General features: G+C 35.3%; 1 protein-coding gene across 3 annotated transcripts in view; it reads right to left on the bottom strand.

Moving 5' to 3' along the window:
• Positions 1-16,526, bottom strand: part of DPP10 (dipeptidyl peptidase like 10) — a 350,176-nt gene that overhangs the window by 46,575 nt on the left and 287,075 nt on the right. For all 3 annotated transcript variants that reach the window (XM_042877726.1, XM_042877725.1, XM_042877727.1), the window contains exons 6-7: positions 9,209-9,261; positions 9,027-9,108 (exon numbers count right to left, since the gene is read on the bottom strand). In XM_042877726.1, coding sequence (XP_042733660.1) covers positions 9,027-9,108; positions 9,209-9,261 — 135 coding nt within the window. The remainder of the gene's footprint in view (positions 1-9,026; positions 9,109-9,208; positions 9,262-16,526) is intronic.

Raw genomic sequence — 16,526 nt, 5'->3', positions numbered from 1 at the left:
CGTAATGTTTGTTCTCTTCTATTCAAACAGATGCTTTCTTGCCATCTGTGATTTCACTTACTATACCCTTGGGATTTACAGACTTTAACTGGGATTGCCAGACCATTATTATACCCACTGTTACAGAAGATAAGTACTCCTTTCTGCCCTTTTCCCTCGACTTAATGCCATTTAGTTGAAGCAGCTTTCTACTGAAGAACGAGGTGTACTTACAATGGTATTTCTGTGTATTGATGCAACAGAAATGTAACTTCTGTTTTCCTCTCACAGGGGGAAAAAATTATTTTGGTAAGAAAACACTTTCTGAAGTTATTCAGAAGAACTGGACATACAGAAACAAAGTGGAACAGTTATTTTTTTATACCCAGTTAGAAGATCCATAATGGCAATCCAAATATCCTGGTCCACAATGAAGCAAGCTCCTTTATAGCCAAGAGCCATGGGGCATGTGCTGCACTGAGCACTGAAACCCTTCAAGGTCTTCATTTTGTTGCAAGAAAGAAATGTCTTTTTAATTTTTCTGTGATGAAGTGGTCATTTAGCTCATCTCCTCCTACAGGTTGAGATTTGGATAATTCCAATCATCCATGTAAAAAGTTCTATACTAACACAAGGAATTTCCTTACTGTAAGAGTGATGGAGCACTAGAACAGGCTGCCCAGTCAGGTTGTGTAGCCTCCTCTGGAGATATTCAAAACCATCCTGAATGCTTTTCTGTGCAATCTACTATAGGGAAACAGTTTTAGCACGGAGTTAGGCCAGATGATTTCCAGAGATCTCTTCCACTACAATTCTGTGAAACTGCCAAACTAAGTGCTGGTGCAGGAGCAACTCAAATGACTCATGATAAGGTATACTGCAGGCACGTAAGAATGACAGATGCACCACCATCCTGCTTGTGATGATGCTCTGCACATGTTTATATATGTTGAGGAAGATAGGCATTGATTTACCATTCCACATATATGAAACTGAGAGACAGTGTATACCAAAACCACTTGGGAAAAGAATCTGAATTCCAGGAATGCTTTGCACACTTTGGAAAAGTAGCAAGGTAGAAGCCTGCCGTTCTTGCTCATGGAAATGAGCTGAGCAAGAAACTCTATGGAAATGAACTGGGACACTCTCATACTGAGAAACTAGCAAAAGACAAGGTAAGAAACTGTTACCCCCCAAAAATTATAGTAAATTTGATCGTTATTCTGTTAATGTCTTTCTAATAGATCATGCAGATATCCCCAGAGCCAAAGAGAATCGCTATGTTTTGGATAATATAAAACAGGAAAGTGACTTACTAAGCTTCTATGAGTGTGAATTTTAGATGGTTAGAGTATTCACTAGTGACTGTGCCCACTGTGATCATGCTGACTTCTTGCTGTATCCTTTTTCACCTCACAATTTTTGTATTCAGATAATGCATGTTGCAGGAGGACAATTTCAAGGCAGGCTTAGTGGAATTGTATTGCAAAATAGCTTTGTGGTATCTCTTTTCCTGATGTTGCATCTGTTGTCTATTTGGAATGTGAGCTCCCATGAAAAGCAATTGCAAGCTTTAGTGTTTGACACATTTTGCAGTACAACTGCTTTGAACATCACCAGTAGTGTGGAATGACTGACCCTCACAGCATTTATTTATTTTGCAGGACCATCTATACAGGTATAACATTTTCTCAGCAGTTCATCTCCAGCTTGCTCCAGCTCTTACTCCACAGTTCCACATGCACTATGATCAACTAAGTTACACAGACAAAAGGCACAGCAGGTAAAATCAGCTATTTAAGAGAAGTGAAGAAGTGTAGCATTAGGCAAAAATCTACCCTCACGTGATATGTGTCAAAATCATCAGACACACTGCAAACAAGGCATGAAGCAAATCAAAATTAATAACAAAATGATTATAATTACAAGCAATAATAACTATATTCATTCTTAAAGGTAACAATTTTCTAAAGATTATGATTGATCGAGGCAGGAATTTTCACTGGGGGAGCCTTTTAATCCTTTTGATTATGTTGCAATTAAAGAACAAAGAAAGCAGCTGTTGATCACTACGAAACATAGGGACATCAAAACATACAACCCAATGTCATACATAGTCTTTTTTTTTCCTTTTGTCAGTTGCAATATGTTAACCATATTTTGCTAGTAACCAAGATACCATGCATGGCATGAAGAATAGAACACTGAAGCGCAACTTCTCTGCTATCGAGATTAATGCTACTGCATTACAGTAACGTGTTAGCACTACCATTTCTGAGCAACTGCAAACAATCCACAAGGCTATTATATTTAATTACAATTTAGAACACTTATAAATCTACTGTAAACAACAGCAGGTACACACTCATAATGTAGCTAAAAGATTAGTTATCACTAACACAGAATATGCCAGGGCTGAACTCACAGGATATTAGAAATTCTACAATAACTCTCATGTTTACATCCTTGCTTTCCAATAAAATTGAGGAAGTGCTGCCCTTTCTTTTTTTGATACATGTTAATTAAGATGCCTTTTCAATGATATCAGAATGACATTCACTAAAATCCATCCCATTTTGTGGTATAAGACTTCAGTGTTTTTTTTGTTGTTGTTGTTTTTCAGTTGGTTTTGATAGCAAATATAAATTGACTAAATGAATACATTAATGATCCACAGCTATAGGTTTGCCTGCAGTGCTTTTGTGTGGATTTCAGAGTTTGTGAAAATGCAATCTGCAATAAATCCTGCTACTTCATCTTCCCCAATTCTGATTTAGCAAAAGAGTACAATCAGATTTTGATCCCTCTTCTCCTTGACTGTATATTTAGTTTTCCTGGGTGGCTGTATCTAAAGAATTTTATACTTCTGTTTCTGCATTACCAAAAGGTATGCAATTTTCACACAAGAAGTACAGCAGTCCTATTTTATGAGCCATTGGAACTGCAGTTAATATTAGCTAACAGAATTAAGCGTGAACATTCAGATACACTTTGTTACACATACACGTTGAACAACTGGATACTCTAGATGAGAGGGAAGCACTTCTGCTTTCTTTGCTCCCTGCAGGCTGCTATGAAGACAAATCCCAGTGTTTGCTCTTACCAAACATTTGCATCTATGTCTATTTGTACTCCTCTTTGAGTGAACTGTGTGTAAATATATATAAACAAATAAACAAATATAGAAAAATAATTGGCTTTCTAGCATGATGATATGGCAGATTTCCAATATATTTGCTTACGAAATAGTTACAGATATGAAAGTGAATACAAAAGTTCATTTACATGCGTGCATGTTTTAGATACTGACTTACACATTAGTTGCATTCTAAAGTTGTGACAGCAGAACAAGAATCAGGAAGTGAGAAGACATCTTTTATTGTGAGAATCTGGGAGAGGGAAAGATAAACATCTTTTATCTCCACTCTCATATTATTCTATATACCCTGTATGTACTCCATACTCTATATGTACTATGGAGATGTTGGGCCTTTTACTGTTTCATATGAAAAACTGTAGCAGTGGAATAATGCCCCTATAAAACATGATTTTCTCATTATTCCTTCACATGTTTCAGATGGTGCCAAGTAGCTATCTTCACAAAGGGCTAGCAATATCTAACCTTTACCACTTGAAATCTTAAAGTTACCTTTGATACCAGGACACATTCATTGCATTTCACTAAGCAATTAAGTGACAAAGGAACTTCTGTGCTCAGCAACGCCTTGCTTCCACTCCTAAATGTCCATGCTCTTTACAGCTCTCAAAAGCTATAAGAAATACACCCAATCTTTGATAAAAATATATTTTTATCTGTTTGCCCAAATGGCATTCTCCACTTCCTTTTTTTTCTGAGATGCAGAAAAATTATTTCATACTGAGTATCATTTTTGAAACCAGAGAGCACGCATTTAGCACTTATCTTCTCCAACTCTATTTTTAAATGAAGGGGCACTTAATAATAGAAGATGGAAATTAGATCTGTAGAATACTTTCAGAGAAACTAATCATTCAGTTTTTTTGAGTTTAATAATTTAGATGGAAAGGCAAAGAATAGCTACTTTTTACAATGCTGGTTTGAGAAATTTAAGAGCAAATTCAATGTCTAGCAGTAGATTACTGAAGAATATAGTTTCACTAAACTATCAGGTAATTGATTCTTATGTGAAGAGAAATATTATATTTCTTCTGTTAAACAGAGATCCTAAAAAACAGAATCAGTTTAGGTAGAAAAAATAAAAGAAGCAAAGAGCTTTTTCAAGTATGCTAGTAAGTCTTCCATATAATTTCATAACAGCATCTGACCATTTAGTATATTTTATCTAAGAAGTTTCCCAGATGAAATCTAAAATTATGGATAGAAATATTTGGAAAAGAAAATAGATTCACAGAATCTTAAGAGTATCCTGAATTGGAAAATACCCACATGTATCATCCAGCCCAACTCTTGGCTTCAAAAAGGATCACCAGGAATCCAACTCATAGTTCTGAGAGCAGTGTTCAAATGCTCTTTAAACTCTATCAGGTTGGGGCTGTGACCACTGCCTGTTGGAGCCTGTTTCAAGTGCCCAACCAACTTCCCAGTGGGTTTTTAAAATAAAAATAATCATACTTAAGTTTAATATCATATTAAAATGTTCTTGTTTATTTCTAGTTTTCAAAATAAATTGAAGATGAAGATTCCTCTCAGTTTTACTGCCATTTGCCTCATTAGCATCACGAGCAAAAGGAAAGATGAAATAAAACCTTGACATTTCCATATGTCATTTTAAGTTACTTACATTAAAATAGTTCAAGTCCAAAGATCAAAAGACTTTGAAAGTAAAAACAAATTAAATATATTTATTTAAGACTTACTTAAGTAGTGTTAATTAAGCTTCTACTTGGCTCACGAACACTGAGATATTTTCTTCCTCATTTGCAAACATCGGATTTTTGCCAGGAGGGGGTGCCAAGTACAGACAGCATTTATTATGCACAAACACAAACATATCCCAGAAAGTTACCCACATTTTTACAGAAATGTTGTTTTGAACTTTGATAGAACAAATTGTAAAGGAAGCTTTTAGCAAATCCTGGTTCTTAAAGAATCTGCTCAGCAAGGCATGTGTCCAGCACAGTCCCACTAACTCTTATTTACCAAAATTAGCTTTGTGGTTAATTGGCAAACAATATAACATCAGAAAACTCTTTTTTTTTTTTTTTTTTTTTTCCCTGCAGTATCGACTAAAACAGTATTCTGACACAATAAATAAATAAGGCAGTAAGGAATTGTCACAAGTCCAAAAGGTGCTTTCATTTTGTCATTTTGGCAGGGCTATAAATGTTGATAAGAAGAGAAGATAAAATGGATTTCCAAGCAGTACAGCTTTGACAATGCTAAATGACAATAAAGCAGGGGGTTCTTGAATTAGTGTGTTTATTTTTGATAATAAAATCAAGTTTGTCTCTGTTTTGTTAACGAGTTTCCTTTTGTCTGGTTTTACATAGTTTTAATATAAAGTGAGGTCCTTTTCCTTTAGTTTTCCTTCTTTCTCTCATTTTCTTTTTGTAAATACTTCAGCTACAAGATACACAGAAATAGTATGTAGATCTAGCACAGTTTTAACACATTCAAAAAACTGTATTTTAAAAAAATATGACCTCGGAAATAGTCATCAAAAATAACAGCTATATGACATTAAAATGCATTAACTCATTAGACAAAAGTGTGCCTCTTTAGTTATGATAATCCTTTCCAATATTGGAACAAGAAGGAAAATTTGTTCTCTAATATTTTATACATTTTCCAAAATTTGATGTGAGCAACTTGAACCCACAGTTCAGCTGCAGTCAACAAATCGTTCATTGTGTGTAAAAGATAATAGATAATTCTACACAATGAGGAGCTAAATTGTGTTAAAGCATAATAAAAGCTCATCTTCAGTTCTACCATTTAATAATGCTTTCCTGTTGATGGCATCAATTTTTGATGAAGAAAGCTATCAAGCTTCTACAAAGTTATTTATTTTTTAGTATTCTAGAGAGCTAAACCATGTGCTTTATTTCTGCCATTTTAAAATATGGATTTATTTATAAATAAGCATTCATACATAACTAAATCTACCATTATTTATGCTTATCCAACAGTTCCTTTCACAATCATATAGTATATCATAAGAATAATAAGCTCAGTTCAATAAATAACATAAAATACCTACTGTAAATACAAAGGCAAAGTGATTTAAGAAGTGAATAGAAAGAACGTCATATAAAATAAACATGTGCCACCTAGAGTGAAATTAAGGTGTCAACTATGTAAAACTTTTTCTTAAAAGATCAGACAAACTGAAGACCTTCTAGCCGCACATCACTGATTGCTACTTTAATCTTTCTGGTGACAGACAATAAAAACTATCCATATTGCATCAAGTGCTCTGGAGGAACACTGTATCTCTCATAGAAAACTGTGTATTTTGGAAATAGATTTTACATTCAGACTTCTAATATGTCTTACTGAATAAACAGAGACAGCTTTCTCCTGCTGTCCAGTGCTCCCAACCCTGCCTCCATGCCAGGTCCAGCATGGAGTCATTTGCTACAAAGTACTGGAGCAGACATTGAATAAGAATAGGGTATTTTGAAAACAGCAACATTCTCCTTGATAAGGCCTCCCTGCCACATGTAGGATATCTTTCTCAGACACATGTGGTGAGTTCTCTAATCAAGTAAACAAGAGATAAATAAATATTGATGAAATCAGTTAGGTATTTACTTGTGCTGCTTTATGTTCCCTGGAATTATCTGGCTAAACTTCATGTTCAGCAAATATGACAAACACTTAACAACTACATAAAAAAATCCCTAACATATCAAGATACACAGAAATAGTATTTAGATCTAGCACACTTTTAACACATTCAAAACACTGTATTTTAAAGAATATGACCTTGGAAACAGTCCTCAAAAATAACAGCTATGTGACATTAAAATGCATTAACTCATTAGACAAAAGTTTGCTCTCCCAAAAGGCAGTTTTAATTTTACACTAAAATGTCATGACTCAAACAGCAGATGTTTCTCTGAGCTTTTCTCTTAATCTTTACAGAATCCACTACTCTAGCTAAAGAGCAAGAAACAGTTGATTCAACTGCACGTGTTATCCCAAACTATTTCATCAAGGACCAGTCATAGCACCAAGTTAGTGAAAACTGGAACGGTTCTACTCTTTTTCATTTCAGAGGTCTACCTCAACATGAATGCTGAAGTTCAAGGGTAATTTGGCAATGCACATCTGTCATTTAGAAACCACCTTTTGCCATATAAATAGCTTCAAGAGAACACTCTTGTGAAAGATTCTCATCAAAGTGACCCTAAGTATGCTGCCATTGCAAGTTCACATCTATATAGCAATACCTGGTATCATTGAGAGTGCACAGATTTTGTGTTTTAATCAAAGATACAAATTTCTGATTCTGCAGACCATATGGCACCATAAAGCCTCAGAATCAGGAAAAGATATTTTTAAAGCATGACATTAACTTTACTAGGACATTAAAAAGAAAAGCAATATTATCTTCATCAAAGTATAAATTACGATTTTTCAATTTTGCATGATTTAGACAGGACCTAAAAAAGACTGGTTACTTTCTTTCTTTTTCCAGTTCTGAGACTTAATAGGATACAATCTCTGCTTGTATGTAAAGTTATTCATACCTATTTCCAGTATGACAATCTAGGTAAAACAGATCCAGTGTTATTCTGATTTCTTATTTTTTTCTGAAGCTTTTGATAGTTAAGTCTGTCCCTGTCCTTAAGACAAACCTCAGGAAAACAAAAAATTCACATCTCAGTAATCACCGCATGTACTTCTAGTTGCACTTTAGATTAGAGAATAGCACAGAAAAAGTCTTACAAACAGCAATTAATTTAAAATGGTTTTTAATTCTGCTCTGTTTTGCAAATGCATCACCATTCTGTTACAACCTGCACAGCCCGCTGCATTCCATAAACTATCTCATAAATAATTTACATATTTGTTACCATCAATTCTGTCACCATGCTCTCATTATTGGTAAATTAATGTGGTCAATTATTAAAGCATATCAAACATACCAATTTTTTTTCCTTCCTGACTCCACTTACTTGATACAGTGCTTTACAACCAGAACAATTTTTTATGTTCCCACCACCCTGATGAATAAGCAAGACACTGAACTTACAAACTATCTACATAAACAAGTCACACATTCAAAGAGGCTCTCAGATCACGCATGTTAGCATTAATCATTTTATTAGATTGTTACCTCAAATATATGTGAATTCTCTATTCAGAGAGTAGAAACTTAGAGGTTTTTATAAGTCTTCCTCTTGTCTTCATCTACCATCAGTTTAAAATCAACATTGTTTCAAAAATCACTATTTTTTACTTCTCATATTGGGGTTGGTCACAGAGTGATTTATGTTCATAAAACATGATCAAACTTTTGATAGAAAACATTATATAAAACAGTATTTTTGTTTTTACTACTATGAACTAAATGCAGCACAAATTATCTTGGCAGTAACACTCTTAATGAAAAATAATTGATTTTATTTATCACATCCACTTTTGAATGTTAAGCCTCTTGCTACTGTACACAGTTTTTATTGATCGTGCAGTTAAAAACTTTACTTTCAATTTTGCTGTTCTCATAGTCATGGCCATAAACATGCCTATCATAAGAATTACTTGGGTGCATATTTAGATGAAAGTTTGACTCTTTCAATAAATACAAAATTAAAGACTTTGCTTATTAGGAAAAAAAAAAGCTCAAACAACAACAAGAAGAAAACAACTAAAAAAAAAAAGAAACAAAGTAAGACATATTACTTTTTATGAAAATTAAAACATCCCCAAAGACCTGGAACAAAAAGATACTAACATCCAGTATACAGTTAATGCAGCTTCTAGGTAAAAGCCATGTAACAAAAGTGACCTTAAGGTTTTTAATTTTGGTTTTTACTTCTGTCTAGAGTAAATAAATTATTAAACTGCTTCTCATAGCATTTTGAATGACTGTGCTTACCAGCTGCTGCCCTTGGACACCCCATGCCGCATACTGTAATACTGAATCCTCTACTTCTGGAGGGTTTAACTCCCAAACTTCCCTTGAAAAGAAAGTAAAGATTTTTACTTGAATACTTTGGCATTGCTTTATTTATAGATTTAGTGACAATGACATCAAATTGAAAGAACAGTTTTTCCTACCGTGTGTGAATGTTGTAAATCACATATGAAGCTGTATAAGAATAATGAAAAACCTGTGACAGAAAAGAAAACATAGGGATTACAAATACAAATACTGAACCAAAGGCTGACTACTATAAAGATCCCAGGAAGCCAGTATTCTCTGGACAGGATAGAAAAACAGAGTTAACACATTTTCTTATGCTGCTGTCTTCATTTTGCTGTACTAAAATGAAAGATTGTCATTTAAGTGAAAAATATAACAGCTGAAGTACTTGGAGCCAGAAGATCCATGCAGAGAAACAGTACAGTACATCGTATAACATGCCCAACCACCAAGCCAAGGGGCAAAAATCTACTAAATCAAAGCAGATTATTGTATGTTTTCTCTCCTGTCAAACATGACTTTGTTATACAGATGTAATCAGTAATAGACATCTTCTGGGCTTCTATTTACATACATAGTAGACTGCCTGCTTACATAATATAATGTTTAAGTTAAGCTGATCAAAGAGACATAAACAGTTAAATCATCATCATGGTTTCTGCACAGGGCACATACTGCAAGATGTTACCCAAAGGGGCACTTGCACACAGCTGTTGAAGGGGACAGTCTCAGAGTGATGGGGAATTGGTCTTTTGTCTTTCCAGGAAAAGGAGAAGTGTATCACGAAATGCCTGGAGAGTTGAGAAGAGTTTGTAACAGAGTATCTTCGAAGTTACTGCACCAAATTTTTTCAACAAAAAAACTAAACTAGCAAGTCATTTTTTTAATAGAAATATGCTATAACAGCAAGAGGGAGACTTCATATTTCATTTGAAACTCTCCTCTTCTAATAAAATTTCTATCTAAATGTTAATGTAGAGATATTAATGTCTTTGGCATTAATAGTATTGATGCATTGAAAGAAGTCCGCAACACAAGAGAATCATTATAATGAAGTCACTTTCAAAAGGGATGTTGATGTTTTCCTTGAATTACTCTGCTACAAGTTAAAAGTTTCAGAAAGTTCCCAAATTCGTCCTGCTTGCAATAGCCATAAACCAAAACATAATCGTAATTTAAAATAAAATAAAAAAAAGGAGAGAGTGAGTGTAGGAAATCTTATTTTTTTTAAGCCTGGCATACAAGATAAGCACTGCACTGCTGGGAGGCTCTTGCAGGCTAACCTCAAGCTAGCAGCATCACTCTTAGAACCTCCACTATTTTGTTAAAGCCATCTTGCATGGAGCTGTATGAGCTACTGCGACTGTATCTTCTGATCCCTAACACATAACATCTGGCACCACAACTGGCACCATGCAGAAGTCTAGCTGTAGGCACCGAGCCTGGCACTAAGCAAAGAGATTTATCAGCCGTCCTCAAAGTATCAGGATCAGATGTTCCCCATTACCACCAGCCACACTGTCTTTGGAAGAGGCACAAACAGGCTTCAGGGATGCTGCCTCACAGCTCCTTCATGTGTGATGTCTACTAATAAAATTTTAAAATCTCGTAATTTCTGATGGAATTTGCAAAGAAACAGACTGACAGCTCAAAAAGTAAAACTCAGACTGCACTGTTTTCTATCACTGCATATTTACAGTGAAGATCTCTTTTTCGGCATTCAAATGTGAAGTGCTGTCATTCCTATGCTGACATGTTCTCAAATATTTCCTCTACTCCATGCCTTCTAACTAGGACAGTATCAAAAGACTAAGGCTAAAGATTTAAACACAGACAGTTAATTACTTCAGTTGATAGAACAACATCAAAAAAGACCTAACATACTTAGGTGAAACTGAGGAAAAGGAAAAAAAGGTCATAGTGATAGATATATCTTCAAGGTATAGGGAAGGGAATTAACTAATGAATACAGACACCAGAAAGGTTTCTAGGAAGTAGAACAAAGCAGTAGAGCAAGGCCTTAAAATACTGAATGCATTACAATTATTTCTCCACTGATATATCAGTGAAAGAATACAAAGGAAGCAAGATAACCTAGTAAGACATAATGATGTAACAGTGCACACTAAGATGGAACACTGAGAGGGTCCTTGCCTCCAAGGCTGGCATGCATTGCTAGGATTCTAGCGTATTAGGAATGGTGACAATGGATTTTTAGATAAGATTGATAGCAAACCACTTTCAACAAAACTTTTGTCACAGAATGGAGTAGCTAAATACTATACATACCTACTATTAAGGCTTAGGGGAGATCCGATAGCAGCCTTCCAATACTAAAAGGAGCTTTTAAGCAAGAGGGAAATAAAATTTTCTACATGGATGGATAGTGACAGGACAAGGGTAACGGTTTTAAAGTAACAGAGGGGAAACCTACACTAGTTTTCAGGGGGAAATTCTTCACTGAGAGGGTGATGAGGCCCTGCCACAGGCTGCCCAGTGAAGCTGTGGATGATCCAAACCTGGAAGCATTTACAGCCAGGTTGGATGAGGCCCTAGGCAGCCTGATCTAGCGATTTAGCAATTTCAACTCTGCTCACAGCAAGGGAATTTAAAACCGGATGATCTTTGAGATCTCTTCCAAGCCTAGCCATTCTATGATTTCTTTTGAATTCAGTCTTTCATCAAATGAAGGTAGGACTTCATGTGGTGCTACTCAACGCTGAAAAATTTATTTGCATTTGTGTAGGAAAAAAACAACAACAAAATTATAGAACTATATTATAAAGTATCTAAAAGAATAAGGTGAAAAAAGCACCTTCAAGACAAATGGTTCCGAGTCAAAATATATTGAAATAACAATCTATTATTCAGCTAACAGACAAAAGTAAGAACATATCAAAGAAAAAGAACAAAAATCCAGACTTATCAATCAAGATGTGAACTTTCAGATGACATTGTTCTGAGTTTTATATGTCCTTTATTTTCTATCTTTCAAGGAATGCCTCTGCCCTTCTAAGGTGCCTAAAAATGAAATAGTGTCATGAAGCTCAATGTATATAGCCCAGCAAGATGCAAAAAAAGTGTTCAATACACTCTTAGCAAGACACATTCCTGTAATATACGCCAGGAAACATTCAGTTTGCTGTCCTTGGGTAACAAGGACAAGGACCCGTGGAAAACATCTCTTAGCAGAATAGTGCTTGTGCTAAAAAGCTCCCAGGGAAACCTCGCCAGCAGTATTTCCACAGGATGATGAGGGCCCTCAGCTTCACAGAAATGGAGGTGGGCTGATGACTACAGAATCTTGCAGCACTACCACCACAAAATGCCAAATACCTCAATGCATCCCACATCCATTTCCTATGCTATAAAAAACATCTGAAATAACGCAATTGCTTTATTTAGAGCAATAATGATGCCTCTTTGCTAACATGGCTTTTTGCAACGTAGTGAACAGATTGCCTTCTATTTTTGTTTTAACCCATGGAGATACCCATAATAAGAACCAGCCTGTGGTTTTCAGCTCTTTGTAAACTACTTTGTAAATTCTCCTTTCAGATTCTAATTGGACTTTTCATGGGGCATAATGGCACTCAGTCTGAGCAAGAACAATAAAAAATAACTTCATACATAGATACCTTTCATAATGTATGAAATATAAATTTCAGCATCTGCGGTGTTCTTCCAATTATTTCAAAGTTTACCACTCAGATGGAATACGTCTCTAACACACAATATTCCTGCAGTAGATATGTATTTATTTGTAGTGAATCTAGCAAATAGCAAGAAGACTACTGGGAAGCCATGCCTGTCTCATTATATTATTTTTTTAAAAAAGAATATCATAAAGTAATGGGAAAATTAGAATATGCATAATCTAAAAGTGATGGCCTCAAAACACACTGACACATGAAGAGAAAGCTTCTCAGTTAAGGTTCCAAACCATAAAGGTATCAGTGAGATACCACATTTTTTATGGGTTCGCTTACACTTCTGATCGTCTCTAAAATAATCTGGGATTACAAGAGAGTATTGTCCTGAATGAAAACTTACTATGTTATTTTCCTAAGAATTAAAAGAATGAATCAGTTATAAACACAATGATCAGCCTTAGTTGCAGAAAAATTTAACTGCTCCAGTATCTTGCATGACTCCCAAATATAATTATTCATAAAAAGAGAAAGAAGAAACTGCTTTTTCTTCCTTTGCAGGCAGAGAAGGCAGTTATTAGGCAGTTCAAAGCCGACAGATTCCAGTGTGAAAAATTTTGCGTAGCTGAAAGTTGATCTGTTTTTTCTGATTACATCAATTGGTCTCATAAAAGATATCATCTCTTCTCACAGATCCTGTCTCACCTCTTCAGGTAATCTATAACAAGTGTTACTGAGAAACAAACGTTCCTGAGCCCAAGTGAAAAACAATAATGACAACAGCAACAAAACCTATCTAAAACTAACAATAGTATTTCTTAATTAATAGCCTTTTAAGAACATATCATAAGACATCTGTGAATCAAGAAATCACAGGGTGAGGACACGCCAAACCAGTGAAACAAACAGAAATACGCCTTGCAATGCTTTCACTTGTTCATTCATCCATGGCCTTTCTCAGTTTTTAAGATGATAAGTAATATCATCTAAGATGATATGTAGTGCCCACCAAGGCATTTTGAAATCATGCCTACCCATTCCTCTGTTGAATAGAGAGGAGGAATGGGTAGGCATGATTTCAAAATGCCTTATTGGGTGCCAGACAAAGGAGCAGATGGCTGCTGTACACAGCTTGAGGAATAGCAACATGAGTAGGATTTTGCCTTCATCCTCTTTCCTACAGTTGAATTCAGCATTTGAATAATTACAGAAAACTCTACTTGTATTCAAAACCAAGCAAAAAGACTTCAACATGGTAAAGCAATTCCAAGGCCACAATTAAGATTCACTCATCTTTATGCAAGGAAATATTCCCACACAACTATACGTGGAACCTCATTCACAGTTTGAAAACCAAAACTACAATAAAAGCACTAAGCACACACAAAAAAATCTATTTTATAAATGAAATGCAAATATATATTTTTCCCTTTTTTCCTCTTGTGAGAAAAAAAAGGAGCCTGTACAATAGGCAGAACTACAAATAATAAGTGCAAGAAGCAAAGGAAGAATACGACAGAAACACAGTGAAGTATAGATGTACAGGATTGCTACAGACACATTCTGGAGGGATTACTGAAATTAATGTACTGTAGCATTAAGCTTGTGCCACCTCAGAAGGAAGACACACAGCACGCAGATTGAGACCATGGTGATGATGGTGGGTAAATTTGTGCATGAAAACAACACATCTACCTGCATGTGATTTAACTTCAGTTAAGGGAATTGCCATGAAATGCAGTGCTGCAGGAGTTGCTCATTCTGCAAGGCTGTGGTACAGCTTCTCAAGCATGACACTGCCTTGATTGAGCCACAGCATTTCAGACTGCCAGTAGTATATACACAGATGCAACAACGTACAAATTACAATTAAAATGAGGCTAGATGTCTGTACAACTTACTCTGTTGCAAACGTTAGAAGTACCTTTGTTACTTAATTTTCAGCTAGAATTATATGAACTAGCCTTACCTAGTTACAGTAACACAAGTTACTACATACTGGGATCCACTCTCCATACAAAATCACAGGTTATACAAATTATACAAAATCTATACACGTTATCTAAATAAATTATCTAAATTATCTGAATTATTTCTTCTCTAGCCGGTGGTATTTCACTCCCAGTTCTGCTACTCATACACTAGCTTAATTCAGATCTCCAGCAATGAAAATGAGGAAAGACTTCTAGCAGGTAATTAATATTATACATAAACACTTCAATTTACTGCACATTCAGAAAACACCAAATTACATATGGCCAGATTTCACTCTTTGTAGTAGTGTCTTAAAAGCAACTGAGTGATATCAGGAGAGCTTTAGTCTTTGCTTTGTGTCAACAGGATTCAATGCAGCAACCTTACGCACTCCAAAAAATGGATCAACATTCACTCTCAAACCAAAAGGAGCTATTCCTTGTTTCTTTTTAATGAGCTTTAAGCCTACTTTGCTAGGATCCCAACACAATGGAAAAAGTATCCAATGTGCTGAGACATAAGTTTCACAAAACAATAAAAATGATGCATTTTTTTTTCCCCTTTGCACAACAAGATGTGTTGGTGTGATTTGTGATGCAGTTAATAAGATGAAATTAGAAGCAGCGTGATTATTGCCAAAGTACAGCTGCTGGGTGAATTCTCCATTCCTTCTGCAAATTATGTGCTAAATAATTTAATAACATAATCAATAATATTATTAGGTGAGATCCACTTTCCTTTAAAACTGCACTTTCTCTTCTCCATTTGTTCAATCAGGATGACTCCATGTGTTCTCCAACACAGGAGCTGCTAGTACACAAGCTATGCCAAGTTTGAGTTTCATGTAATTGGCTGCTTGAGTGCAAAACAAGTAAAGCTCTGCAGTATCAACTTCAAAGTGCAGATGCACAAAACCAAGAGGGATTAACTTTTACATCACAAATGAAGAGTTTAAATAAAACACTGTATCAGTAACAGAACAACTCTTTTTAATTTATGTTCATTTTTTATAATAATGCAGGCTAACAAAGAGAATTTTGTTACCACGCCTGGTAACAATTACAGTGGAACCTCAGACTGCAACTTCTGATGCTAAAGCTGACCGCTCACATGAATGTTCTCCAGATACAGTTCACAATGTGATTGAATAAAATAGTACACTCCGTTCTTGGCAGATGAAGCATTTGGTTGATCTTTGCATAGTTTTAGATTCAGCAAGAACTTAAACACAAGTTTAATCAGATGAGGTGATGACCCATTTCATCTGGATTGTATCTGGGGCAGGCAAAGGCACAGAATTTAATTCCTTTATGAACTGTGGATTTGCACCACAATCCAGTAAATCCTTTCAGCATGCCTTAATTATAAACTGCAGCTGATGATACATTACTTCATAGTTCATACACCTAGAAACACTTGCTATTATCATCAACCCTGACCTCCTACATGTGAAATGCAGCCAATGATTCTTTAGGATTTGATCAGTATGACAGAAAAACAGAGATTACCAACAGGTTCTTCAATGGGTTTCAGAGCAAGCCCTGAGAAATAACCAACAATTATTGTCTGTAATATTGAGAAAATAATTTCTACACATCTTTGAATCCAATTGCTCCCACTCAGTTTCAGGAAAAAACTGAGCTGGAGTAGAAGTCTGGCTAGAACTGATATCTGAATGTCTATTTCTATTTTTTTTTTTTTTTTTAAGGTAATTTCCAGCCTCTATAGGTGGAATATCTTGTTTCTGAAAGTTCTGCATCTAATTGCAGAGTTAATCTCAACTAGCTTGATGAATTTGCAGCACTGAAGTTAAACAACAAGGTTATAA

Source organism: Lagopus leucura, unplaced genomic scaffold, assembly GCF_019238085.1.
Source record: "Lagopus leucura isolate 7727_CA_CO unplaced genomic scaffold, USGS_WTPT01 Super-Scaffold_100019, whole genome shotgun sequence".
Classification (NCBI taxonomy): Eukaryota; Metazoa; Chordata; class Aves; order Galliformes; family Phasianidae; genus Lagopus; species Lagopus leucura.
This window is presented reverse-complemented; position numbering and strand designations above follow the sequence as displayed.